Raw genomic sequence first — 27,391 nt, 5'->3', positions numbered from 1 at the left:
ATAGTTACAATAATACTCCATATTCTTGTTTCAAAATCGATCGTTGGACATGAATACGTACTTAAGAAGTCCAAGTGTACGTGCGGATCCACACGAGAATAACGGTCGCCGGTGTGAGTGACTCTCGACGACAACGCATTGCTAGCTCCCCTTCGCTTCCGGCCGGCAACGGCGGCTAGAAGGACTTGCCCGCATGCCGGCATCCAAGGCCAAAGCCCACACCAAAGGCAATGTCTAAACCCAAGCGCGCGCGCTAGCTCGAAGTCGAATGCGGAATGCACCTGCTGCCTCGTACGTCCTATATACATTGGCGACATCGCCAGCCGAGGTCGCCGCCGATCCCATGCTGCGTCCGTACGAAGACTGCAACATACTACTCTCATAGTCATACGCATCCTCAATTCCTCCAGAAGGTGGCGTGCAGCGTGCACAGGGTCACGATCGATCCTCCGGCCGACATGCCGCGCGCGGCAGAACGGCCTTCATGGATCGACGGAGTCACGGGCTAGCTGGCCAGCTAATCGGTTTCTCACCATGCATGCTCACATCAGCGCGACTGTGAGAGGCCACACGTACGTACATACCCCCACTGTCGCCCTCTGCGATCGAGTTCATGGCCGGGCATGAGAGACCGATGATCGAGCGCGCGCGCGCAGGGCCAGGCACAGGCACAGGCACAGCGGCATGCATGCATGTGCGCCGTGCCGGCCGTTTTTGGAGGCTGATGACGCGCAGCGGCGGCCCATGCGTCCCGGGACGGCCGGTGCGCGACAAAGCCGGGAAATCAATGCGTTTTGGTGCCACGCGGGTGGCCGCATCTGCGCGTGGCGAGGTCTAGCGTACGTCGTCCCCCGGGGGTCAGTGTCGAATAATTAGAACATTTAATTTAATCAGAAAAACAATGTAAAACAAGGAGCATATTATATCATGCAAATTAGAAAAAATAGTAACGTACATCAATAAAACTCATCTAATTTTACGGCATGATAATAGAACTACTAATCAAAATCAACAAGAAAGAACAGGTTACGTACGGTGATGTACTATTTTTTTGTGTTTGTTTGTTGAGGTCGGTGACGAGTCCGGCGACGTCGATGTTCACGCCGGCAGCAGCAGCAGCCTTGACTACCTCCTGGGCAGCGGGCAGCGCCTGTGCAGCAGCAGTTGCTTGGGCTTGGAGTTGGGCAGCCTGCTGCTGCTGAGCTAGAGTGGCAGCCTGAGCCGTGTGATTTCCGAGGTCGTCGGCCATTGGTGATGAAGATGCCGACGAAACAGGAATGTGAAGAAGCGAGCAGTCGTGTGAGAACGCTTCCCAAAAACCTTATCGACCGTCTCCCGGGCAATATTTCGAAGGTCGGGGTTCCGGAGGCCTGCTCTCCCAGCAATCTGTGCACATAGTCGACGGGATGGAGTAGCCGTTGGCGGCGAACAGCGAGATTGGATCGTGGGCGTGACGGCTAGGGTTGTGGCGTGCTACATCCGGAGGCCGCGGTCGTCTTATTATATAGGCACGCAGGCGGACTTCGGTTCGGTTTAGGAAACCAAAACCAACTCCGCAATTATCGGGATTTGTTACGCATCCGCAACGGATTCCGACTGCAAAAAAGATAAGCACGACCCCGCAAATTAATGCAACGCGTTTGAACACATTAAGTTAAATAACTTACCATACAGTACACGAGAGTAATGCATCGTCAACGGAGTGGGATAAATAATGTACACTCTCCTCAGTTATCCAATGACTTGTTTCTCAGGTCCTAATTCACGGGATCTCCGATCACATAGGTTGGTTTACCGTCATGGTAACTCACGTGGGTCGCAACCCCATCTCCCTTGATGCAGATTCTATCACATTCCTTGGTAGACCCTTTATAAAGGGATCTGCCAGATTTTTAGCCATTGGGATATATCCCAATGCTATTATTCCGGAATTTCTCATTGCTCTGACAGATTTCAGACGTCTCCTGACGTGTCTTGATGACTTCATGTTATCTTTAGAACTGTTCACTTTGACTATCACAGTTTGATTGTCACAGTTCATAAGAATTGCCGGTATTGGTTTTTTAACAATCGGCAAGTCCATCAAGAGCTCACGAAGCCAGTCGTCTTCAACCGTGGATGTATCTAATACTGAAAGTTCTGCTTCCATTGTTGGTTTGGTTAAGATCGTTTGCTTGCAAGACTTCCATGAAATAGCGCCCCCTCCGAGTGTGAACACATATCCACTCGTGGCCTTTATCTCATCAACATCAGATATCCAGTTTGAATCACTATAACCCTCAAGTACCTTGGGGTACCCAGTATAGTGTATACCATAGCTCATTGTGTCCTTTAGATAGCGCATGACCCTCTCGAGTGCACTCCAATGATCATCTCCAGGATTCTTATTGAACCGACTCAGTTTGCTCACAGCAAAAGAGATGTCAGGTGTAGTTGCGCTAGCCAAATACATGAGCGAACCAATAATCTGAGAATATCTCAGTTGGTCTCTTCCAATTCTGTGATTCTTTCGAGTAGAAAGCTTGGATCATAAGGAGTTGGAGAAGGTTTACAATTAGCATAGCCGAAACGACTCAAGATCTTTTCCACATAGTGAGATTGCAACAAAGTGATCTCACCATTGTCGCCTCTCACGAGCTTGATGTTCAGAATAACATCAGCTACACCAAGGTCTTTCATGTCAAAGCACTTCGACAAAAAAGTCTTAACCTTTTCAATCACTTTGAGGTTAGTCCCAAATATTAGTATGTCATCGACATACAAACAAAGTATAACTCCCTCACCCCCACCATGGCGGTAGTATACACATTTGTCAGCTTCGTTTACAACAAAGCCGGCAGATGTTAAAGTTTTGTCAAACTTCTCATGCCATTGCTTAGGAGCTTGTTTCAGGCCATATAGAGACTTTAATAACTTACAGACTTTGTCTTCATGACCTTTTATTACAAATTCATCTGGCTATTTCACGTAAATTTCCTCATCCAACTCTCCGTTAAGGAAAGATGTCTTAACGTCCATTTGATGGACGATCAGACCATATGAGGCAGCCAGTGATAGTAATACTCTGATTGTGGTCAATCGAGCTACAGGTGAGTAAGTATCAAAGAAGTCTTCACCTTCTTTCTTGGTAAAATCCTTGGCCACAAGCCGTGTCTTATACTTCTCAATAGTACCATCAGGCCTAAGCTTTTTCTTGAATATCCACTTGCATCCTACAGGTTTGCACCCGTACGGACGGTCAACGACCTCCCAAGTACCATTAGCCATGATAGAATCCATCTCACTACGAATGGCTTCCTTCCAATAGTCTGCATCCGGAGATGCAAATGCCTCATTAATGGTTTTAGGGGTGTCATCCACAAGGTACATAATGAAATTATCACCAAATGATTTAGCAATCCTTTGTCGCTTACCCCTAATAGGGGCTTCATTGTCACACTCCTCAGGAATCTCATCAAGTGTTTGTTCAAGATTTTCCATTGGGATGGCGGGTTCAGGAGCTACACCATGATCCTGATGTTCCTCTGAACTGACGGGTTCAGCAGGTACATCATGATTCTCTCTACATGTGCTATGCATATCTCTCATGGGAAATATGTCCTCAAAAAATTTAGCATCCCTGGACTCCATAATTGTACCGACGCTCATGTCAGGTACTCCAGAATTTACAACCAAGAATCTATAGCCAAAACTCTGAAGTGCGTAGCCAAGAAAGACACAATCAACGATTTTTGGTCCAAGCTTACGTTTCTTGGTAATTGGCACATTGAATTTCGCCAAACAACCCAAGTTCGTAAGTAAGAAAGTGTGAGTCTCTTCTTTTCCCATAACTCGTATGGGGTGACTTCTTTATCTTTTGTGGGAACACGATTTAGGACATGACACGAAGTCAATAGCGCCTCCCCCCATCATGCCTTGGATAAACCAGTAGTGTCTAACATGGCGTTGACCAAGTCAGTCAGCGTGCGATCTTTTCTCTTAGCAATCCCGTTTGACTGGGGCGAATAGGGAGGCGTCCTCTCATGGACTATGCCATGTTCCTCACAAAATGAATTAAACTCACTGGAGAAATATTCTCCACCGCCGTCAGACCACAAACGTTTAATTTTCTTCTCAAATTGATTCTCGACTTCAGCTTTATAAATCTTAAAATAATGCAATGCTTCATCCTTTGATTTTAATAAATACTCATAACAGAATCTAGTCGCATCATCAATGAAAATCATAAAGTAACGTTTTCCACATTTGGTTAATACTCCGTTCATCTCATAGAGATTAGAATGTATGAGCTCTAACGGTGCTAGGTTCCTCTCCTCAGCAGCCTTGTGAGGCTTGCGAGGCTGCTTCGCTTGCACACAAGCTTAGCACTTCGAGCCTTTAGCCACACTGATTTTAGGGATTAAACTCAGATTTGCTAATCGCGTCATGCAACCAAAATTAATGTGACAAAGTCGTGAATGCCAAACATTAGACTCATTATTAATAGAATTGACGTTGTTCATGACCTTATTACAAAAATCTGAAAGGGATAAGCAAAACAAGGCTCCGCACTCATAACTTTTACCAATAAATTGTTCATACTTAGACACAATAACTTTATTGGACTCAAACACTAACTTAAATCCGTCCTTGCAAATGAGGGATCCACTAACAAGATTCTTCTGAATGGAGGGCACATGCTGCACTTTTCCCAGCTGCACGATCTTTCCCGAAGTAAACTTCAGATCCACCGTGCCAACACCATGAACAGAAGCATGGGCGCCGTTCCCCATCGTCACTGAGGAGCTAATGACCTGATATGAAGAAAACAAGAAAATATCAGCACACACATGAATAGTTGCACCTGTATCGACCCACCAATCGGTGGACTGACATACAGAAAATACAGTAAATAAATTACCATACCTGCCTGATTCTTCATTGTTGCCAATGGTCAAATTAGCAAACTTTTGCCGAATCTGTCCTCCTTTGCGCTCCTTGTAGTTACTCGCCCAGTGGTCGAGTCCTCCGCACACAAAGCAAGGATCCTTGTTCTTGTTGCCTCCTTTCTTCTTCTTCTTGAAAGTGTAGTGTTCTTTGGACCAGCATTGTTGAATGCCTTTCCCTTTCCCTTGTTGTTACTGTTGTTGTGGTTGTTCCTCTAAACCATGTTGGTAGTGGACGTACCCTCTTGTGTGTTCCCTTTGGACCAACATCTTTTGCTCTCGCCTTCTCCTCAACATCAAGAGTCTCAATCAGGTTCTCCATAGAGATTTCTTATCTCTTGTGTTTTAGTGAAGTAGCAAAGTTCCTCCACGAGAGAGGAAACTTGGCGATGATGCCCCCGGCAACAAACTTGTCGGGTAGTGGACACTTGAATTGCTCAAGTTCCTTAGTCATAGTTAGTAACTCATGAGCTTGTTTTAGTACAGATCGGTTTGCAACCATCTTATAGTTAAAAAACTGCTCCATGACGTACAGCTCACTGCCAGCGTCAGATGCGCCAAACTTAGCATCGAGCGCATCCCACAACTCTTTGGCATCCTGATAGTGCAGATAAGCATCAACGAGCTTATCTCCCAGCACACTATAGATCACACCGACGACTACAACACAAGCCTCAACATACAACTGCTGAGGAGCAATTATTTGAGTCTTCTCGTGTTGTACCGCCCACCATGCGCCCATAGCCACGAGGCACATATGACATTTATACTGCCACCTCTTAAAGTGCAGTCCAGTAAACACAGGTGGTTTCAATGTGACAGCAAATTGAGACATCGAAAATTGCCTATACGAATAAGATTTTTGGATTGTTGAATAATTAGGTAATTTTGATGAATATTTAATCTAGAAAAACAATGTGTAAAACAAGTAGCATATTATATCATGCAAACTAGACAATCAAATAGCAACGCGCAGCAATAAAACTCATCTAATTTCACGGCATGAATAATAGAACTACTAATCAAAATCAACAAGAAAGAGAAGATTACGTACGGTGATGTACTCTTTTCTTGAGTTTGTTTGTTGAGGTCGGTGACGAGTCCGGCGGTGTCGATGTTCACACCGGCAGCAGCAGCAATAGCCTTGACTACCTCCTAGGCAGCGGCCAGCGCCTGTGCAGCAGCAGTTGCCTGGGCTTGGAGTTGGACAGCCTGCTGTTGTGTTTGGAGTTGGGCAGCCTGTTGCTGCTGAGCTTGAGCGGTAGCCTGAGCCGCGTGATCTCCGAGGTCGTCGGCCATTAGTGATGAAGATGCCGACGAAACAGGGATGTGAAGAAGCGAGCAGTCGCGTGAGAACGCTCCCCAAAAATCTTATCGACCATCTCCCGGGCAGGATCTCGAAGGCCGGGGTTCCGGAGGCCTGCTCTCCCGGCGATCTGTGCACGTAGTCGACGGGATGGAGTAGCTGTTGGCGGCGAACAGGATCGTGGGCGTGACGGATAGGGTTGTGGCGTGGTACGTCCGGAGGCCGCAGTCGTCTTATTATATAGGCACGCAGGCGGACTTCTGTTCGGTTTAGGAAACCAAAACCGACTCCGCAATTATCAGGATTTGTTACGCGTCCGCAACGGATTCCGACTGCCAAAAATATAAGCACGACCCCGCCCCGACCCGGCACACGCGTCGTGACGAGCGGAGGAGGAGCGCGCGTGGGAATTTCCTTTGCTCGCTTGTTCAAGAGATGAGAACCAACATACTATATATTGGTCCAACTCCCCCTAAACTAGCAAGGTGACACTATTCCCACTTCCTCATCTCACTCCATGAACGATCTTTTGAAATTTTCCAGAAATTAATTTCGTACTGGATAGTGTGCCTGACCCAAAATTCCAACAGTCACCGGCCAGGTTGGGCACGTTGGGCGTTGAGAGGACACCGATCTCGAGCCGAGTCCGATCAAATCGATCAGTGGTGCCGCGGTATTGATGCCGTTTTCTGGGTGCCACGCAAGAGCACTGCATGCATGCATGAGCCCGTTCCTTCTTTCGCTCGTCTGTTACAATTCTCAGCTGCCTTTCATCTCCACGCTAGCTCTCGCTACACGTGCCGTAGTAGCCATTTAGGTGATGCTCCGAGGATCCCTCAAAAAAAAAGAAAAGGTGATGCTCCGAGGAAGCCTGCCCGGTTAGCATATACTTTCTCCGTTTGATAAAGGTTGGCGTATTTTGTTTCGTTAAGACAAGCCTTCGATCAAAATTTAGCCTATTAATATGTAAGTTATATGATATGAAATCATAATCATTAGTAAGAACTTTTAAAAACGAATTCATTGATATAAATTTCATGTATGAAAAAACACATATCAATAGAGTTTTCATTAGTCAAAGCATTGTCTTAACGAATCAAATTACGCCAACCTTTGAGAAACGGAGGAGTACGTGCTATATCGTTAGATTATTAATGTCCAAACACAGAAACGGAGCTAGCTACCTAGGTAGTTTCGAGCACGTGGTGGTCCTGTATAATAATTATTTTGGAGAGGCATGGACCTGTATACTAGCGAGGCGGCCGAAATATTGCATATAAAAAGACAAGATTTTTTTTTTGAAAGTACAAATTGTTTTACATGACCGATAGTTGTCATCTACGGAGTAATACTGATCGAGTAGAGTGGTACTCAAGGAAAAGATCCAGCTCGCTCAAATCAGGAGTCATGTACGGAGTAATTCCTTTTAAAATTACAAGTCTACTGTTAACTACACAAGTCCTTTCTCAAACCGATGATGCATTAATTAGTAGGAAATCACGCAAGTTACTCCGGCTCTATATGACGTGTGAGTGTACTGGCTGCTAAGTTGTACCAGGAGCTAGTGCGAGTCATACGACCGAACAGAAAGGCGGGGTCTCTAGCCACCCAGGCAAATACTATAGCTTAATCACCTGCAGAGGTCAGATGCATGCTCTCCATCGATTATGTATATAGGTACCACACACGGTCCAAGCAGTAGTACAGCCTCTATTCCGGGACACAGTGAAAATTGATCATTGATCTTGGGATGCATGCAATGCACCAGCTGCGTAATTCGATACAGGCCAAAACTCGAAGACGATCGATCAGATTGGACATGCATCATGGACTGGAATCACGCTTCCATGCAATGCACCATATTGCATTTCAGCCGGCAATTACCCAAGGAATTAAAGGAGGCACTAGCTCTAGCTGCTTGTAATCAGAATCACCGCTGCCTGGAAACTGTCAGGATCGCTGGAATAGAACTAGATACATATGTGGATATGTGCAATGATGCATTGCTTCATTATTTGCTGGGGAGGGGCGCACGCAACGGCTGTACGCTGCCCTCGGCTCGAAGGCGATCATCACTCCAGCTAGCGTAGCTGCGGGGACGCGCGTGCATGCATACCTCATAAGCAGATCGATCCATGGACTACTGACAGGTCCATGAGCTTCCGTGAGCGAGTCATGCGGGCATGGCTGTGGATGATGTAGTCAGCAAATTAAAGCTGCTGTGGTCACGACACAGATCGAAGCAAGGCTAGCTCTTGTTTGGGAGACCAGTCAGCTACTACTGTTTGGCATGGTATATTGGCATTTCCCTCCCTTTTTCACTTATTACATATATGTGTATTCGTATGTACAGTAACATGTTGGTTGTACAATAAGGATAGCATTCGCGCGCAGGTACGTGGTTACAGTTCTGTGCTGTGATATGCTGAGTGCAGGCACATCGATCAAGACCGGATCTTGTTTGGAAATCACATTTTATCTGTTTACCCCGACTAACTGTTTCTCGTCAAATCAAATTTCAATTTTTGTTGTCCGGAACTGTAAGAACACTAGAGCTGATCAGTGCCGCGTGAACGTGAGACCGACTGAGGTGAGCTTGCCATGCATGCATGATGCGTACGTGGTGGGGGAGTCCACTGTGGGACTGTGGGTCGTCGATCGACGAGTCTGTCCAAGCAAAACAACAAAGCGTGACAGTTCACCGCCAACAGAACCAACCGACCCAGCTCACGCATCCATACCCCGATCACCAGCCGGCCCGACCGGTGTGTACCCCGATTCCGTAAATGTACGTATTGCACGCTGATGGCGGCCGGCCGGGGCTGGCTCTGGCTAGGCACCAGGAGGAGGAGGCTAGCCGGTCCATTCCGCCTTCTTCTGTGTGTGGCTACCGCATGCAAGAGCGCTGGGCACAGTGCATGATTTGGTAGTACAAAAGCTGCGGCGCGTCTGTATGGGTGTCACTTTCGCTTGATATGCTGGTTCCATCGTGCATAAAAAGAAGGGAAATTTGAAAGGCACTGCAGAGGATGCACGTACGTGTGTGCTGAGCCGGCTGGCCCGCAGAGCTTTGCCAGCAGGAGCCGCCCGCCGAGCATGATCGAGATAAACGATGCAAACGAGCCGCCGACGAAACCAGCACAAACAAAGGTATCAAAGGCCGACTAGGACCAAAGTAAGATACTGCCATTAGGTTAATTTGGCACTAACTATGCTACGCTAGGTTTTTCTTTGAGCTTATGCTATGCTAGGTTAATTTTATGATTTTACAAATGAGTTCTGCGGGGTTGTTCGCTTGCATCCGCAGACAAGGCATAATGGACCGGACCGATGTCAACCGATATCCAAGGGCCAAGGCATGCAGCCAATCCTATCACGAGTGTCGTTTTATACCACAAAACTTCAAATCAAATTTGATCCACGCGTAGAAACAGAGAAGATAAATAATTCAGTACGGACATGTGCTGGGCCGAACCCAGCAGGGGTTAATACGGATAGTGTGCTATTCACAGCCGAATTTGACTCTTTGTTTCAACTTAGTTTGTCTCTCGTCGTACTACTATGGATCAGAAATTTGGTCAAAAAGTAGGTCTATGTGGTGAATTATGTTCAACTTTTTCTTGACTTTCACGATGGATTTTTTGGGCATGGGAACACAAGGAATACCGGATATGTTCTATGTATCTTGGTCGGCATAAAAGCTAATTCTATGCAGTAAATTGAGGTTCATCACTCGGTGCAAGAGATAAAAGTGTCCACGAGCAAAGGTACCTTACAGGACTATAAATGTCAAAGGATGTAGTACTATTTTCTCCCTTAGACATCTGCTTCCAACTGTGAAATGATGCTCACGAACACTTGAAAGCCTTGGGCCATATCTGAAAACAGACAGTACTCGTTCTTTGCATGGTATGTCTTCAGTAAACCTGCAAGTGAACCAGTGCAGCATTATATGAGCACTTACACTAAAGAGTTCAGCTGTCCCTCATAAACCGGAGCAATAAAACAGGGTGCCCAATGGAAAACTAGGATCTTGAACAGTAAAAGCGATTAGTCTACTGTGAAGATGCGAATATAACAGTGTTCAACTAATAACATTATAACATGACCAACAGCCTAGCTTTCTGGCTGAAGTGCTTACCATATCCAGCAGTTTGGACATCAAATCCTTCATCCTGTAAAAGTGCCACCATTAGTTTATTTTTAGTACACAGACATTGATATAAACCAAGTGTGTGCATTAGATTTCTCTCAAACCTGCAATTCCCGAATCAGAGGCAAACTCCCAGTGATGGAATATGGCTCTACATATCCAACTATTTCCTCAGTTGCTTTGCATAACGCTTGAAAGCCTCGAGACTCGAGATTACAGGCCACACCATTCATCACATCTCCATCAAAACTGATGTCAAGCCTAATACAGACAGCAATAAATAATGGAACTATAACCTCCATCATGATGGTTATTGGTAGAACTCAACAAAGTCAAAGTAATTCACCTTCCTCGCAGATTTTCATCAGGAAGAACATATTTGGACACCGGACCACGAGTAGGAAGCTTTGTTTCAAGTCCACCATTTAAATCATCTACATACTCTTGTAATTTTTCAACTACAAGAGTTGTGCTGTATGATAATGGCGATGTCAACTATCAATTTAAATTTGGTGACCATAGAAGCAGATGCAGGAAAAAGAATAATACTCTACATATTTTTATGTGTACGAGATGGACTTACCTATAGAAAGGAGTCAATCTGTAAAATAGAAAAGAAAAATATGGTCAGGAATGACTCTAAATGGTCTGATATACTCTGTATATTTCAATAACGTAAAAGAAAGACAGCGGATCTACACTAGCAAAAAAATGATGAACCGAGATTTTATTTTTCTATTGGAGTCTTGTAAACACAGAAATGTGTGAGCAGTGCCAGTCCATCGCGATAAATTTTCTTCTTTACTACTATTAAAACACTCCATGGACTAAAGGATTCCGCACTAAATTTCAGTAGGACCTTGGCACACATTTCCCAGTACCTCTAATACTGTACAAAGTACATATCAAACAAAAATTTAATTGAACCCCAGAGTAAGAGTTGAACCTTATATCCCCTGAAATTGTACATTCCCCTGGAATTTGATTCAGACCCCCACCAGGATCTGCAAAGCACCATTTGTTAGGAGACGCACAATGATTTTTCTTCTACATATTATAAATACACTATCTCTAGAAATATTACAAATACATGTATAAGTGGACTTACAGCTCCACTTTGTTGGCTTCATGGTAGAAGGAGTGGCAAACTTATAGAGCTTCTCTTTCTCGTGTGGAGGGAAGTCCTTGTAAAACCGCGTTTGGATTTCCTTAAGTGCATCCATATTTAACTCCATGGAGTTTATGGCCTTCAACAAAAATAAAATAAAATAAAATAAAATATGGGTCTTCAAATACCGTTTTTGTACTTTGGTCTTTCTGAACAGCAAAAAAGTCCATATCTTATATTTGGACTCATTTTCTTTGTAAGAAGGCATTCCTTTGCACACATACAAATAAGCATCTACGGAGAACAGTCGTGTAATCAAAGAGTGCAAGTAATGAAATGTTTCCACCTTATACCCCTACTTTAATGCGTTGAAAGAAGTTATGTAGTTGTGTGATGTCATTTAATAAGGATATGTATAGTCAAATCATCAAATCTTTCTTTCATTTCACGTGCGTTATGAAAAAGAAAGACTATTAACTAAACACTGTTTTGATGAGTTTGAATCGAGTACCTTATGAGCAAGGCCACTGTGGAACAACTTCCCTGTTGCCTTTAGATGCCACGGGATCATCCCACCGGTGCCTATGCATGGCTGCTTATCAGCTGTATCTATCCAAAACCTTCACAGTGCCACACAATAAAAGCAAGCAAATCAGCACATATTCCCCATGAACGATACATTAGTCGGCCATTCCATCAAGGCATCAGATAGTTCAATACTCACAAGGGTCCAGTCTTGAGCTTATCCAGCAATCCATCCTTGACGAGGCCATCAACACCAATGCCAGTGACTGATGAGTTCTCCTCGTTGGCAATGAACACTGCAATGACAGAATGCTTCAATGCCGGTTTCATCTCACCAAGCTTCCACATGAGCTGAGTCACCAGGGCCACATGACCAAGACAGTCAGTCGTCCCACGGCCCCTAAGCTTTTCCTTGTCATCACTATCAAAGGTTAGTGAGAAGGGATCGAAGTCCTGCAGAAGCAGAAGCCCAGTTCATTGATCATAACTAGTAAAAGTTTGAGGTACAATTGGAATGAATCAACTACTTCATGAAGCAGAGAGAAGATGAAGGAAAACAAACACCACCCATTTCAAGAAATGTGTATCTATTATAACTAAAATATCATGGCGGGTTAGCCAGAAGAAAGATAGGTATATGATAGAAAATTACACACAAGAAACAAAACATCCGGCCAACATAATTTACTGTGGCCCTTACATAATAAGTGACATACGACGTATTAGATCATTCTACCCGGAATTTTCTCCCGCTGTCCTCTACAAGACCTTCAATTTATTGTGGACCGGCAGGGCGATATGTTCTTGCCTCCTTCCCCAATCCCACCTGGCTACAGCGCGTGATTGTTATGGCCACGGGATCATAGCTCGCTCCCCTCCCGGATCCCTTCCGGGTCCTTACATGTATAGGATCAGTCTTTTACTTTTTCCGAGGAAGCGTCAGATTATCTACATCATATCGTTTCTCCACTATGATCTCCCCAGTCGGATTGATTCTAATACTTGCCATCCCATGATTGGTGAATTGCATCAGGTAACGGATTAGAGTACTGTAGAAATTACTGGATGTGTTGTTACTTGTTAGGATGTCTGTCACGAGACAAGCAAAGAATTTTTCATTTACACGCCAACTACTTTTAAGGCCTCACCGCATCAATATAGAGTAGATCAGAGAAGGACGAAGGACAGTCAAAACTACAACTATGTTTTTGACAAATAAACGGCCCTCTTGCAAACATACTCAAATTGAAATTACTGGTCGAAATGTGTTTCAGGGACATCGCCAATGTGCAAAATGACCAATTTTATGAATAAACAAAAACAGGGCAAGTATAAGACAATCAACAGATCTTCATAATTATACTCAAATAGATCACAACCAACAATTTTCATAGTTGCATCAAAATTTTGATCATTCAGATGTTCATCCCGTGAATCCTTATTAGTTATTGTTGTAACTAACTGTTTGGTCCTCTCGCAAAACATATACTCCCTCCGACCCATATTACTTGTCTCAAATTTGCCCAAATATGGATGTATCTATATTTAAAAAGCGTCTAGGTACATGTAATATTTCGACAAGTAATAGATCGGAGGGAGTATTAATTTTTTGGACGTCTCTGTGGTGATGGCCATAATAGATACTCCCTTCGGCCCTCTAGCTAAAAGCTCTGGACATAAACACATTCTCAAAATACAATTTTCACTATTAATCTATTATAGTATACTTAAAGAATCCACATATATAATACTGTAGATGTACTATTTGAGCCAATTGAAAAAAAACTTTTACAAGGCCAGAGAGAGTATATATTAGTAACTTTACACCTTATACAGAACTATCCAATATATATATTTAAATCTGAACTCTTTAACTCTGTTCACTGATCTAAAATATCATATAAATAAATAACTGTGTAGTGTACAAATCAATGACTGGCTCGGCGGTCCAAAATTTAATGTGCGTGAATGTTGAAGTATAAGTGAATTGCCCCCCTTCCCTATCAGTTTGAGCTTTTGGGTGAACTAGTTAGGTGCCTACAACTCTACATGGTATCATAGCCAAGAGGTCGCAATTTAGATCACAACCCACTATCGGTCCACGTTTATGCCTGAGGGAGCTACACATGAGGGTGAGTGTCGAAGTATAAGTGAATTGCCCTCCTTTACATATCAGCTTTTGGGTGAACTGGTTTGGTGCATGCAGCTCTACAGTAAACCAATAAAATGTATAGACGATCTGCCCTTGTCCAATCTGAAAATTAGTTTTGTGTGATATCATACACGACCAAACTATTGCCTCATGCAACAACCGAGCGGACTACTCGATATACTTCTGTACTTCTAGATATAATGTGCTCGATTAAGTACGTGTATCAATCAAATATCACATATAAACAGACTGATCAGCTAGCGGCCTGAACTTTATCTTCGTACTTATACCACGTACAGACAACTTGCCAACTGAACATGTAAACCGGATGGAATAGCTCACCATTTGAAAATAAATTCTCTGAACTGATCTAATACACATCAAGTCACACCTTCAATCACAATCTGATGCTCTTGCAAATAGCATAATAATACATACTCATGTGGGCCCAAACATTAAAAATGGCAAAATTATGTTTCTTAGCAATTTTTCGGACCCTATATCTATTCAAAATTGTAATTGAAAAATGTTGATAGAGTCAAAACCGGCTGGGAAGGGGAGGGGGGATCGTTGACATGGTTATACCCTACCGGGTCCTCACCTTTGGCGTACCTGCTACGGCCCAACTGGAGGCCCACTTGATGACCCACTACAATCCGTGAAGCCCAAGTACCATGGCTTGCGGCTCAAAACAAGGAAACCGACTTAGGGTTTATCTCTAATTGTAACCAACCTGGACTCTGACCCGATACCTAGCCTCCTATATAAAGGACTAGGAGGGGGAGCCGGGGAGGACACCCTATTCACGCATACACCTCACGCCAGACCCAATTTGCGCTCCATAGCCTTCACGGCGATCTTGTAATCCTCCATCAATACCAGCTCAGAGAAGCAGGAGTAGGGGTATTACCTCGACGAGGGCCCCGAACCTAGGTAAAGTGTGCCCCTGCGTCCTTGTTAGCCGACGGAATCACGAACACACACACGCCGCTCTCCCAAATACAAAGTCCATAACAATGGGCATTGCTGAGAACCAACCTCGACAATTGGCCCGTCTGTGGGAATCGAACCCACGACCACGCGATCAAGTGGGCCTCCAAGGTACTTGGGCTTCATGGACCGTAGTGGGTCATCATCAAGTGGGCCTCCAGTTGGGCCGTAGCAGGTACGCCAAAGGCGAGGACCCGGTAGGGTATAACCATGTCAATCCTAACCTCTTTTCACAGTATAGGGGGCGTATTTTAAACCAAAATGGAGTTGAGGGTTGTAATATAAACTATAAACTTTGATACAAGTTTAGGTGGGGGGGGGGGGGGTAACGCGGACTTATCTCTGAGATCTTTATTATCAACAGGATATGAAATACATGACAGATTAACCAACAAAAAGAGATACACTAGAATTTTCCACAAAAATTATGTCATGTTATCTCACATACAAACCAATGGTTGGCTCATTAATCTATACTTAAAATGCGTATATTGGTCTGATATCACATATAAACGATTTACAGAGTCACAACCCGTACTGTAATTCCATATCTTAATAGAACATCATCTAGAACCAAACTGCTAACTTAATGTATGAACACCCAATCAGTTGGCTCACGGTCTGTGCTGTAATTTAGTGTACCGATCTAAAACCCGAAGAACCTATCGCCTCACATATAATTATAAACCATTGTCTACATCAATATAATTTTGTACAATTCCACATATTACCTAAAATCCATTAAAACTATTTGTCTGAATGATGATTTGGCATTTTTAAAGATGACTAAAGATATTTCCCATGCAATTGTGCGGGGCACAGGTAGGAAAAAATAACTGAGGAGAGGTGAAGCTTTCACAGTAGATACAGCACTAAAGTACGATAACAATATCTGTTTGTGCTACTGCTACATATCCAATGATACCTCTCACAGATTTGAGCAACGCTAACATTGCCAATTTGCCATTGATTCCTTACACCCATAATAGTTATAGAGAAGCTAGTAGTTTAGCTTTCGGTATAAGCAGGGTCATCGGACTGTTTTCTCTAGAAAAATTCAACATTACCACTACAAATGGAGAAACCATCCGATCACCCAAACATGTTGCATCTTTTCCACGGTAGAGCACACCACTATCAAACCAGGGAAGCATTCAATTTGGACAACCATAAATCATAATAATCTACTCCCTCCGTTCCATAATTCTTGTCTCAAATTTGTCCAAAATTGGATGTATCTATTCCTAAAGTGTCTGGATACATGTAATATTTGGACAAGAATTATGGAACGGAGTGAGTAATGATTAAAGATAACCGCCAATTTTCTGGAAAGATCACCCCCAAATCGAGCAAATCTCAAACTACTTTGCCCAGGAACCGTAATTTCCTGAAAATCAGTTTTCGCACACAGAAAAAATATCTGCTAGGAACTCACCCATTCGTTAGGGTTGGCCGGGACGACGTCCATGTGCATGCCGACGAAGGAGACGACGCGGCCGGGGACGGTGCCGGGGTACTCGACGATTACGTTGCTCCGGCCCTCGGTGTAGCTCACCTTCCGCACGATGAGCGGGCCGCCGCCGGTGTCCGTAGACACCGGGCGGAGCGCGTCGAGCACGTGCTGCGCCACGAGGTCCTCCTGCGGGACGAGAGCCGGCGGGTCGTTCTGCAGGCGCTGGGTCTCGCCGATGAGCTTGGCGAGAAGGGCGACGAAGGGGTCGCGGTCCAGGACGCCGACGGCGTCCTTGAGCGCCGGAGATGCCATCTGAGAGCGTCCTTGTACGGCGACGGCGGCGGCAGCGGAGTTGGTCAACAGTGACAGGAGTCTAGTCGAGTTGGAAGTTCTTTCGGGTTTGGCAACTCTTGGTAGATCCTATGGTAAAGAAATTTTGAAGAATTGATTTCATCCGAAAACTAAGAGGTGTTTGAGACAAAGGAAACTGCTCCAAAATTTTATGGTTTCCTACGAAATCTAACACGGAGCAGGTGTTTGAAACAAAGGAGCATGTTTTAGTAAAAAGAATTTTTTTATGCATTTTAAAAGAAATAAAATATTCCGGAGCAGAGATGGCCTGGTGTTCCACGGCCGAGCGACGCCGTTTGGCGTGTCATCTGAATGGGGACTCAGAAGAACTCCACATGAGATCGAAACCCCAGCCTTTTGTTTGGAAATCGATTCACAAGCTGGTTTGTACTCTACACAATTGATTTGTTCAAGACCATCTGTTCTACTGTCTCCAGTTTCCAACCACGGGATCGATAATCTATAGCCTTATACTAATCAGCATTCACACGCAATTCATCGACGAGCGAACGGTGTAGCTACCTCACATCAACCAGCCTACAGCGTTCTCCGCATATATTTGTACGCCGTTTTTGCAAGCCAATTCATGGTTCCATACATCCATTTAAGAAAAGAGCAGCACAAACTCATAATTGGTATATTGGTCGACAAGAACGAACACTACAGCCAGATATACAATAAAATTTGCCCTACCACACAAAAAGGACAAGCGGGGAAGTACAGATCCCATGTCAAAATGAAAACAAGGAACATAGGAATTTTTTCTGCTCTGATATGCCTTCTGCTGACAGATTTTTTTGTTTATTTCAGAATAACCTTCTGCTGACAGATATGTACGCGCTTTTTGATCATGCATGACGCCGTACAAAAAGATCTCCACGAATCCTTGAAAGAACTGTTCAAAGGAGCCCATGGCCCATACCATTTTGCTGGTCACTAACACCTTATCTCGTATGATCCAGCCCTTGTGATGTAGCGAACCCACTCAACGGTGTTGTAACCACTTTTTTCCCACACCTGGAAAAATGCATCAAGAGATGAAATTTGCATATCCGATATGATTTGAAGTTTAATCAGGGTTTGTTGTATATACCTTAAGGAAGCGAACACGTAAACCGGAAGCTGTGAACATCGGGACCTACAGGAAAGAGACATCAGATGGTTATAAAGGATAGAGCATAGGAATAGAGAAACTACATATGACACTATATCAGCATAATGATGCATCAGCAGATCATTTTTCATAACAACACTTGAGGCTCCACGAATAAACAAATCCCAAGGAAAACAAATTAGTATAGTATGCGCTATTTTTGTTGCTAAGACCAAGGAGGGCAGCTGCAAAGACACGCTGGATATTATTTGTGAGCAGGAGAGTGAGACAAGAAGAAGCAGACTCAAGGGAGAGGAGGGACAGGACAGGTGAGTAGTACTCTGCAGGCGTGCCTTAATTTCGTGGGAGTCAAGGAGACATGCATGCTCGTGATTAGATGCAAACATGGGTTGTTAGCAACTAAGAAAAGAAAACACACTACCACAAATTGGATTTTTTGAGAAAAAATGTGTGTTATATTACGGAATGGAGGGAGTATGCAAGTATCGATTATCTTGCGTATGCTACTGTTTTGATCATACAAAATGAAATACTAGAGTTATTTGCCAACATTATCTTTTTCAGTTATACCTCGTCCGAAAATAAGTGACTCGGATTTGTCTAGATTCGCATGTATCTACACACTAAAATGAGTCTAGATACATACAAATCTTGACAAATCCGAGTCACTTATTTCTGGACGGAGGGAGTACATAGAGCAGATAAATAAACTGTAGTAGAAGAAAGCTCATAGCCAATATATTGTATTGCTAAAGAGACAATAGGACTCTTCAGGATGTAAATGTAACCTGGAATTCCATCTGAATTGGTGGCCTGTTCGCTAACTTCTTTTCCCCCATTGTAGAGATCAGCTCAACTTCGGCACTCATTGTTGCCTCGGTCTGTCCAGGGAATTTCCTGATCCTATGGTTTGAAATGTGCGTTATCAATTCATGTTGGTCAATGTGCAATAATGGTAAAAGGGTAGCTCGTGAAGAGTAGGAACTCATAATAAATACAAAAACAAGCAATAATTCAGCAGTACAAATATCTAAGCAGGTCAAAATTAGATAGATACCGGACAAATTCATAGTACCAAACCCATTAAAAGAATGCAGATGTTAGAGGACTCATGCGTCGTTTTTGGTATATAATGAATGCAGATGTCAGACAAAGGTGGTTGCACTTACTTCCACACCAGGGAATCAATTGAAGCATTATATTTGGCTTTGCCAGATGTTGTTTGGAAACTCGTCTTTGCTGTTTGCTTTGGTACTGGGACTTTGACGACAACACCAAGTGCAAACATCTTAGCACCAAAGACACTCTTAACCTGCGTAAAGAAAGGTTTATCATGTCAGGAATCATGATTATGACTTTATGGCCTCATACATTTAGATATGCTCACTTACTTTCACATTAATCTCCATCCGTGTTCGGCCCAATTCCTTAATTGTGGGCAGAACCCGGAAGGGAAGATTTACGCCCTCCGTGATTCGATACCTAAGACAAAGCATGTTCGTTAAATCCAACAAAGAATGAAAATGTGATTCACAAAAATAAAATAAAATTACAAGCATAAATGGGTTCTAAAGGTTACTTCATCAATTCAAATTCACCATCTGGTGGCACAAAGCTGACCGTCTTTTCTGAGTTAAATCTTGTTAGGTTGACACACTGGTGGAATGTGACATCATCAAGTTCTATGGTCTTCCCACTGTAGAGGGAGAGAACACAACCAATCAGGTTTAGTTATCAAAAGTAAAAAAACAAAAATGGTTCTGAAGCCAGTAAACAGTATAAATTCACGAAACAATCAATTTAAATGAGCACAATTTCTCTTTATGTACTCCCTCCGATCCATAAAAAAGTGTCGCCCATTTTGTACTAAGTTAGTACAATTTTTGTACCAAGTGGGCGACACTTTTTATGGATCGGAGGGAGTACTTCATAATCAAGGAAGCGATACCTCTTTGCAGGCCTGGACTTCAGTTGGGCTTCTTTTTCAAGTCCAATCTTGTCATTTAATCCCAACTTTAGATCAGGCATTCCAGAAAGGAAGCACTTCATAAGAATCTTTCCTGTCACATCACATCGTAGGACATTCCCTGCAGAAATGTATAATGATATACACAATGGACATCAAATAGTTCAACAGGAAAGAACCTGGAAACCTCAGAAATATAACTAAAATTTGATTGGTACATGGAATACCTTTAGAAGACATAAGAAGGTTTACACTCTCAACAATGTCCAGGAAAACCTAACAGGAGAGAAGAATAATCTATCATTGTTATTTCATGTACTCAACGAAAGTAAAGAATGGAATGGCATTAATGGTAACATAGAAAACAAAACACCGGAAGGTATGTGCCATTAAGAGGAAAATTAGTACATGTACAATATGTATGAGAACTGAGATGCATTTTAAAATATATATGCAGGATGATGGTATTGCTAGCACCCCATTCTCTTCTAGTCTAGGACCACTAATGCTAGTTGCCTGATTTTTCCCCAAAATACAGCTGAAGCTTCCCTAAATATTTCATCACGTACCTCATTCTTCTTGTACACAAGACCCTCTCTTCGCCAACCGACAGCACCAGTGACTTGTAGAGTAGCATTTGGGACAGGCTTATCCGAAGGCTATCAGTACAGAGGGAAGGAAATATGATTCAGATGTTTTCTTAGAAAACAAACAATACACAATTGTTTTCCCAATACAGCTAATTTTAAATTCATATTCTTCTGACCTTGGAGGAAAATGGCGAACGAACTCCTTCTTGAGTTATATATAACTTTAAAATTTCAGGTGAGAGATTCTGAGGATAACCGAAGTCCATAATCTCTGCACAGTTAGCAGCAATACAGTAGTTCAAGTAAAAAGAAATATCCATGAACCAGTGGAAACAGAATCAGCAAGCAAAGCCCAAGAACAAGATTTGCCCTTACCATCAAGAAGTTCATAAATTAAAACAAAGTTGTTCCTGATAGCATCTTCATCAAAAGTTCCGCCAAAGTAGGACTTGAAGAGAGCGACTGCCTGTTAATTTTAAACTTCAGCAGAAATAACAGCAAATGATATAGGAAATATCATTTTTTCCAAAAGAAATTCTAGAGGCTGATGTGAACATTTCAGTAGGATCGTTACATTATTACGAACTGAAATTTCATCTGAATAATCTTGCCCTGAAGTAAAATTTAAACTAATTCCCACCCCAATCCCCCTCTTCCAAACAAGTTTTTCCAATGCATATAAGGTGCTATTATTCAGGCGCTGCGGCGAGTCAAAGCGACCCAGGGGCGCTAGGATGGCATGTCATGGCAATTAGATGGTGACTCATATTAGCCAAATTAGAGCTTAAAAGCTAAAATACATGTGCCAAAGAAAATAGAAGAGATATGTTCTCCTACGCAGGCCATTTAAACTATGTACTTCCTTCTCCATGCCCTAATCTCTACCAGGCTACCAAATCCGCCACCCCCACTTCGCCTTGCCTATCTTGCCTGCGCCTCCATAACCTTTTATGTTGCTCTATCATCTCCTCATCTCCTTGCACCTCCAACACCTCCCCTGCTGCCACTCCATCCTCTCCTGACAGTTCACCTTGTGCATCCAGCTCCTGTAACTGTGATGGCTGACCTTGCCAAGGCTGGAGAGAGGCAACGGTGGTGATGTAAGTCAGCCAGAGAGGGGCATCAGAGACAAAAATTACCTAGAGAGAGGCGACAGAGGTGGTGGAACTCAGTCAGAGAGGGGCAGCAGAAGCAGTACTGGCCTAGGGAGGGCAGCGGCGGTGGCCGTCACCACCAAAATCCTTTACAGCCTCAGGCTTCAGATATGACAAGCTAAGGCTCGCCAAGCTCCAAAAGTCTGGGGGAAAACTCCAAGCATCTGTCTTCAGCAGACAGGACGACATGGCAACGCCAATGTGCAACCTTGATAACTATGTTTAGTCCTATGAAACTATTTCCAGCGGTAAGGAACATAGGCCATCACGCCATCTACATTCAAAAACTTAGTTTTCAGTACCACCTAACACCGCCTGATTGTACCCATTGGAGTTTGCAGTTCCTGATTTATCATCATCGGTTAACCTTTAGCAATAGAAAGTTCTAGTTGGCAAACAATGGTAACCATCAGATACCATCATTACATCATATGATGGTATATTATCTAGCAATTTAACAGACAATAATTAAACAGGTAGCTTCAGAAAATCATCTGGTTAACTATTATTTTGCTCTCACCAGATTATAATACAACATCATTAACAACCAATTCTAATGGGGAAAATTTTAGTTGAGTTGCTCAGCTTTATATTATATTCATCACGATCAAAATGTTTCTGTGTGGGCTACATAAATTTACTCCAAAAATGCTCATAGCACAACAGAAACTGCATACCTCCACAACGAACTTGAATGCACAAGAGACATTAGCATTGCTGCTAACCACGATCACAATATAAACATTACTGATCCTCATGTAAAGAAAGGAACAGCCTCCTATTTGCCGAACAGGACATGTACCAAGTTCTTTTGTTTGCATAATGTGCATCCTGAATGCATCAACCATATTTCCACTGCATGACCAAACATGGAGACGATAGGGTTTAGTCATTAAATGTACGCACGTAAGCAAAAGCAAGGGAGTTAGAGTGAGAGAAGCGAGATAAATATACAAGGGGTGTTTCTTATTGAATACTCCCTCCGATCCTAAATTGTTGTCGAAATATTACATGTATCTAGATGCTTTTTAAGAATAGATACATCCATATTTGGGCAAACTTGAGACAAGAATTTAGGATCGGAGGGAGTATCAAATAATTGCATTTATTGACACAGAGAACTCCTTGCATTTATCAATGGAGCCATATTTTGATTTTGCACAAAGAATGATGCGATAATTGACAAAAGTTCAGTCAGGAAATAACACTAGTTCACTCTTGCTATTGCATTGAAAAAATGAGATAGTTGTGTAAGTGATAATGAATAAATGCACGAGGGAGAGAAAATAATAGGGACGTGGTGGAATAAACATCATTAATTTTACATCCATGCTCTACATTTTGTCTAAACCTGAAAAACTATGTGCCTTACATTAATCAGCAGAGGGTGTAGTTGACTAGTAGTTCACAGGACAATTTTTATCGTCCTTGATAAAATGATGTCTATTACTTGCTCAAATTTAACTAGTGTAGACCTAGCTGTCCAAACAGGGCCTGGTCCATACTCCATACAGGATTACAATGCTTTGATGTAGGTTTATTGAATGGCGTTGACGTTGTTTCTACTGTCGTCATGCATGTACAAATAAAATACTCAGACTATTCATAGTTTCTCACGGTACCATTACGATATGGTCATAAAAAAGGTGGTATTTTCATGACATATTAATAGCAGTTCAATAACTTCCACCCTATCTCGAAAAGCCAGTTTCTGAAAACTCAGAAAAGGGGGAAATGAGGAGAGAAAATATGGCGTGTAGTAGAAACTAGTTGCCAAATTACTTTCCGGTGGAAACTAGTGGCCACTTGGCAATATATGACCGGAGGGTCAATATTTATACTTATGTTCAACCTGGTGGCTACTATTTCAAAAGTGACCTGGCTGAACGTGGATGCTGCACAAGTAAATTTTAGAGTGAATTTAGTATGTGGCTAGTGGCTACTATCAAAACACAATGGAGATCAAATGAACTATGAAGCAATATGCTTGTCTAAAGTGCCTAATTCACAACGACTGAGAGTTCGAAATGAAAAAGGGTAGTGGGCATTCTCTTGTTATTGGTGTTATCTTCACTCCTATAAAGATCTCAATTGGTGGCAGCGGCCCGTCACAATTTTAGACCCTTTCATCTGTTGATTTGGCACAAACCATTAAGATGAATTATTTGATACGAGACAATAAATAATAGTATAACATTCGCTCTTCATAATCAATAGCTAGAGCAGAGCCTCATTTCAACCATTACAGGTGAAATCAAACAAAATGTCCTCCCAATGACTAATATATATGCTCGATGATGGAAATCATTTCGGTGCCACAATCGCGAGGTACAGAATGGAACACACATTCCAAATTCAAATCACTTTGGAACGCCGCAACGGCGAGGGCCAAATTTCAGCACATAAGATGCCAATCGCCGAAGACTGTCTGCTAACTGAACTCATCCGCACAGAATTTCAATTGTCTCTCCAGAAAGCAATCGAAATTCACAAGCTAACGGCCAACCTTCTCGCGATCTACATAACTACAGCCTATAACCGGAATTTGCCCCAGGGCCTCAGATCTACCGCTCCGAAACCAGGCAAAGGAGAGGGGAGGTGGGAGGGGAGGGGGGGGGAGGGTGGACGGCACCACGCACCCGACATCGTCGCGGTAGAGGCGGTTGATGAGGACGTCCCCGCGAAGATTGAGGAAATAGATAGCCGACGCAGCCACCGGCATCGTCTCCTCGCCGCCCGCTCGCTGCCCGAGCGCTTGGCACCCTTAACTGGCGAGCCCTTCCACCGTGCGCCCTCAGCTACCAGTCGGAGCGGATGATCTAGTATGCTTGGGGGATCGCCGGACGGTGAGGGCGGGATGGATATGGGACGCGGGTTTTGGTTAGATCTCGGGGCAGCACGAGCACCAAGTCGTCTTCCCCGTCCAGCGTCCAGGAGCTTTTTTGTGTTTTTTCCAGAATGGACCTCTCCGGATTTGGGGATTTGGGTATATTGCTTGGTGACTTCGTGTTGCACTGTTGCGTCCTCTTTTGACGAATCAATGGAAGTTTGGCGCAGGGATTCAAACACGTTTGCTTAATTTAGAAGTTTTTTATACTCCCTCTGCCGTGAAATAAATTTAGGAGTACCCGTTTAGGTATTTAATAGTAATACTATAGGCTTAAAATCTTGATCATTATAGGTATCACCCGGCAATGTGGTAAGCTAAACTAGTTAAGGTCATAACAGTTAAGTGCTTGCGAGTGTTTCGTAACAGTGCAATGTTGATTTATAACGTGTTCCAGTCCCATAATTATTTATCATAGCACTATTTCTTTTATTATTAATGAATTAAGAGGGCATGATCTTGGATCTTTGTCATTCAATGTTGGCAGTTGCATTGCATCTTTATTGACTTCATTTGCCGTCTTTTGTTGAGTGAACAACGGATTATAGATGATTCTTTTTTTTCTCGTACCATCCATATGCCATTTTTGTTCATCTACCCCATATTCCCAGAGAAAATTGCACAAAACACCACATATTAGGAACACTTTTGCACAAAACACCATCTGAACGGATTTTTTGCACTTTTCACAACCTATTGGTTTAATCCGTTGCAGATAAGTCCTAATGGGCTATTAGGCCAGTTAACTACGTTTCTGACGGGTGGGGCCCACCAGTCAGCACCAACATGGCCAACCCACTTGAGCCCAAGAAGCAATGACGTGTTTTTTCATGTGCGGAGTAAAGTATATGTTCCATTTATATTTCTTTACATTAATTATAATCACAATACATCTCCAAAACTTTCCAGCAGTAACAAATTCACGGTTTTTATCCCCTTTCCCGTGGACTAATTGCTCGGATAAATGAAGCAACAGCCAGCGAACGAATCAATCGAGTAACCGCAAGTAATCCCTGAGGTCGGTCGGGAAGCAGGGGTACTGCCTCCAGAACACCCCGTGGATCCTCACCATCCTCACCGTCTTCTGCTTGGTCGAGGGCGCGCTCTCGACGTGCAGCAGGCCCAGCAGCTTCCCCACGGCCCCCGTGAGCACCATGTCCTCGAGCACCTTCTCCGGCGCCGGGGACGGCGGTGCCGCCACGGACACGAGCCACAGCACCTTGACGGCGAGCCGCGTGGCCAGGTCCGACACCCGCAGCATGGTCCTCGCCACGGCGGCCACCGCCAGGCCGTGCTCCGCGAAGGCCAGCCGGCCCCCGGGGCACTTGCACAGGCGCTTCAGCAGCAGCAGGATCCGCTCGGCCACGTGGCGGTGGTGATCGTCCACGACGAGGAGCTCCACGAGGACGTGCACCGCGCCGACATCCACGGCCTTGGCGCGCGCGATGGCGCTCGTTGCGGAGGAGGAGCGGCTCACGACGCACAGGAGCACGTCGAGCGCGCGCGAGCTGAGGCGCGCGGAGACCTCGTCCGAGACCAGCTCCAGCAGCGGCTTGAGCACGTCGTCCACGTCGATGCCGGCGGTCCAGTCAACGGCATTGCTGGAGATCTTGGTGAGGATGTCCATGGCGTGCAGCCTGGCCTCGGCGCCGCCGCGCTGGAGCAGCGCCATGACGGGCCTCATGCACTCGGGCGCCTGCAGGAGGAGCGCCAACGGCTCGGCGTCGTCGTCGGACTCGGAGAGTAGCGGGAGCAACGCGGCGAGCACCGCGGCGGCCTCCTCGCACGCGGCGAACGCGGAGAAGTCGCCCCCGCTCCCGCTCTCCGCCAGCGCCTGGGACATGACGCGGCCGACGGCCTGGACGCCGCCGGACGCCACGAAGACGCGCTGCATGGCCGCGTCCCCGGACACGCGTCTCGCCATGCCCCTCAGCGCGGTCACCTTGAACGGCGTCTCCTCGAGCTCGCCCACCGCCGACCGCATCCGCTCCTCCTCCAGCATCCTCGACAGCGGCGTCTCGTCTTCGTTCGGCGTCCCGTGGGCCGGGCTGGACAAGGACGACGTGGACGGCGACATGGAAGATGATGAAGACGGGGAGCGGCGGAGCCAGGAGGAAATGACGCGCGTGAGGGTGTGGTTGGGCGTGAGATCGAGGTTGGCGAGGGGCTGCATCGTGGCCGGGCAGGTGGTGCGGCCGTAGGCGAAGAGCCACTGCTCGATGCTGCGGCGGTCGTAGGTCACGCCGGTGGACACCGTCACGGGGTCCTCCATGAGCTGCATGGAGATGGGGCACAGGAACAGCTGGGGCGGCTCCTCCATTTCCATTTCCATAGATCGCGATGCCGTTGTGCGCACTACTTACACCGAGTAGTAGTATTGGCCGGCCAATCAAAGTCTATGACGCGACGACGCTTATATACACAGGGCTAGCTGCAAGTCAATAGTCAAAGGGGATATAATTGTAAGAGATGCTGGCAACTGGTGGTGAGGAAGCTTTAAGACAGATTCATACATACTGATCTGAACTGAACATAATTAAGTATTTTATTGGATTTTAAACCTTGATTTCATTTTGTATTTTCTGGCGAGTTTACACTGGTTTTAGCTGCCGGCGGTTGAGTGCTCGGCACGACGATGCTTCGCGGCCTGTTTCCTGTTCCAAATGTGAGACACGCTATAGGATTCTCAGAGTGTAAACAAGTGGGATATGGGATGG

At 44.4% G+C, this 27,391-nt stretch overlaps 3 protein-coding genes across 3 annotated transcripts; all 3 read right to left on the bottom strand.

Annotated features, from left to right (window-relative positions):
* Positions 1 to 9,827: 9,827 nt before the first annotated feature.
* LOC100831737 (acetylornithine deacetylase) lies at positions 9,828 to 17,077 on the bottom strand. Its single transcript, XM_003570089.4, has 10 exons — positions 16,595 to 17,077; positions 12,217 to 12,470; positions 12,004 to 12,112; positions 11,493 to 11,631; positions 11,331 to 11,388; positions 10,968 to 10,985; positions 10,731 to 10,856; positions 10,489 to 10,645; positions 10,373 to 10,406; positions 9,828 to 10,157 (listed from the first exon to the last, which is right to left on the bottom strand). The coding sequence occupies exons 1-10, from the start codon at positions 16,922 to 16,924 to the stop codon at positions 10,048 to 10,050; spliced, it is 1,335 nt and encodes a 444-aa protein (XP_003570137.1). The 5' UTR covers positions 16,925 to 17,077; the 3' UTR covers positions 9,828 to 10,047.
* Positions 17,078 to 17,546: 469 nt separating this feature from the next.
* LOC100831247 (AP-2 complex subunit mu) lies at positions 17,547 to 24,747 on the bottom strand. Its single transcript, XM_003570087.3, has 13 exons — positions 24,427 to 24,747; positions 22,465 to 22,642; positions 21,009 to 21,099; positions 20,810 to 20,904; positions 20,613 to 20,702; positions 20,271 to 20,319; positions 20,026 to 20,164; positions 19,657 to 19,773; positions 19,469 to 19,559; positions 19,247 to 19,389; positions 18,866 to 18,980; positions 18,057 to 18,101; positions 17,547 to 17,980 (listed from the first exon to the last, which is right to left on the bottom strand). The coding sequence occupies exons 1-13, from the start codon at positions 24,507 to 24,509 to the stop codon at positions 17,900 to 17,902; spliced, it is 1,317 nt and encodes a 438-aa protein (XP_003570135.1). The 5' UTR covers positions 24,510 to 24,747; the 3' UTR covers positions 17,547 to 17,899.
* A 767-nt stretch (positions 24,748 to 25,514) lies between these two features.
* LOC100830630 (E3 ubiquitin-protein ligase PUB23) lies at positions 25,515 to 27,151 on the bottom strand. Its single transcript, XM_003570085.4, has one exon. It carries the CDS (start codon positions 27,004 to 27,006, stop codon positions 25,663 to 25,665), a length of 1,344 nt encoding a protein of 447 aa, XP_003570133.4. The 5' UTR covers positions 27,007 to 27,151; the 3' UTR covers positions 25,515 to 25,662.
* Between the last annotated feature and the right edge of the window lie 240 nt (positions 27,152 to 27,391).

This window comes from Brachypodium distachyon, chromosome 3 (genome assembly GCF_000005505.3).
Source record: "Brachypodium distachyon strain Bd21 chromosome 3, Brachypodium_distachyon_v3.0, whole genome shotgun sequence".
Taxonomy (NCBI): domain Eukaryota; kingdom Viridiplantae; phylum Streptophyta; class Magnoliopsida; order Poales; family Poaceae; genus Brachypodium; species Brachypodium distachyon.
The sequence above is the reverse complement of the archived record's forward strand: the minus strand, read 5'-3'. Positions and strand labels throughout refer to the sequence as shown.

What these genes read in the sequence shown, in the direction of transcription:
- LOC100830630 (XM_003570085.4), bottom strand. Translation starts at nt 27,006, where the DNA reads ATGGAAATGGAAATGGAGGAGCCGCCCCAGCTGTTCCTGTGCCCCATC.
- LOC100831247 (XM_003570087.3), bottom strand. Translation starts at nt 24,509, where the DNA reads ATGCCGGTGGCTGCGTCGGCTATCTATTTCCTCAATCTTCGCGGGGAC. An exon ending in CCTTCTTATGTCTTCTAAAG is followed by an intron (nt 20,165 to 20,270) that starts GTATTCCATGTA and finishes ACATTTCTGCAG; the next exon opens with GGAATGTCCTACGATGTGAT. An exon ending in GGTGAATTTGAATTGATGAA is followed by an intron (nt 19,560 to 19,656) that starts GTAACCTTTAGA and finishes GCTTTGTCTTAG; the next exon opens with GTATCGAATCACGGAGGGCG.
- LOC100831737 (XM_003570089.4), bottom strand. Translation starts at nt 16,924, where the DNA reads ATGGCATCTCCGGCGCTCAAGGACGCCGTCGGCGTCCTGGACCGCGAC. An exon ending in GATGAAAATCTGCGAGGAAG is followed by an intron (nt 10,646 to 10,730) that starts GTGAATTACTTT and finishes TGTCTGTATTAG; the next exon opens with GCTTGACATCAGTTTTGATG. An exon ending in TGTCCAAACTGCTGGATATG is followed by an intron (nt 10,158 to 10,372) that starts GTAAGCACTTCA and finishes GTTCACTTGCAG; the next exon opens with GTTTACTGAAGACATACCAT.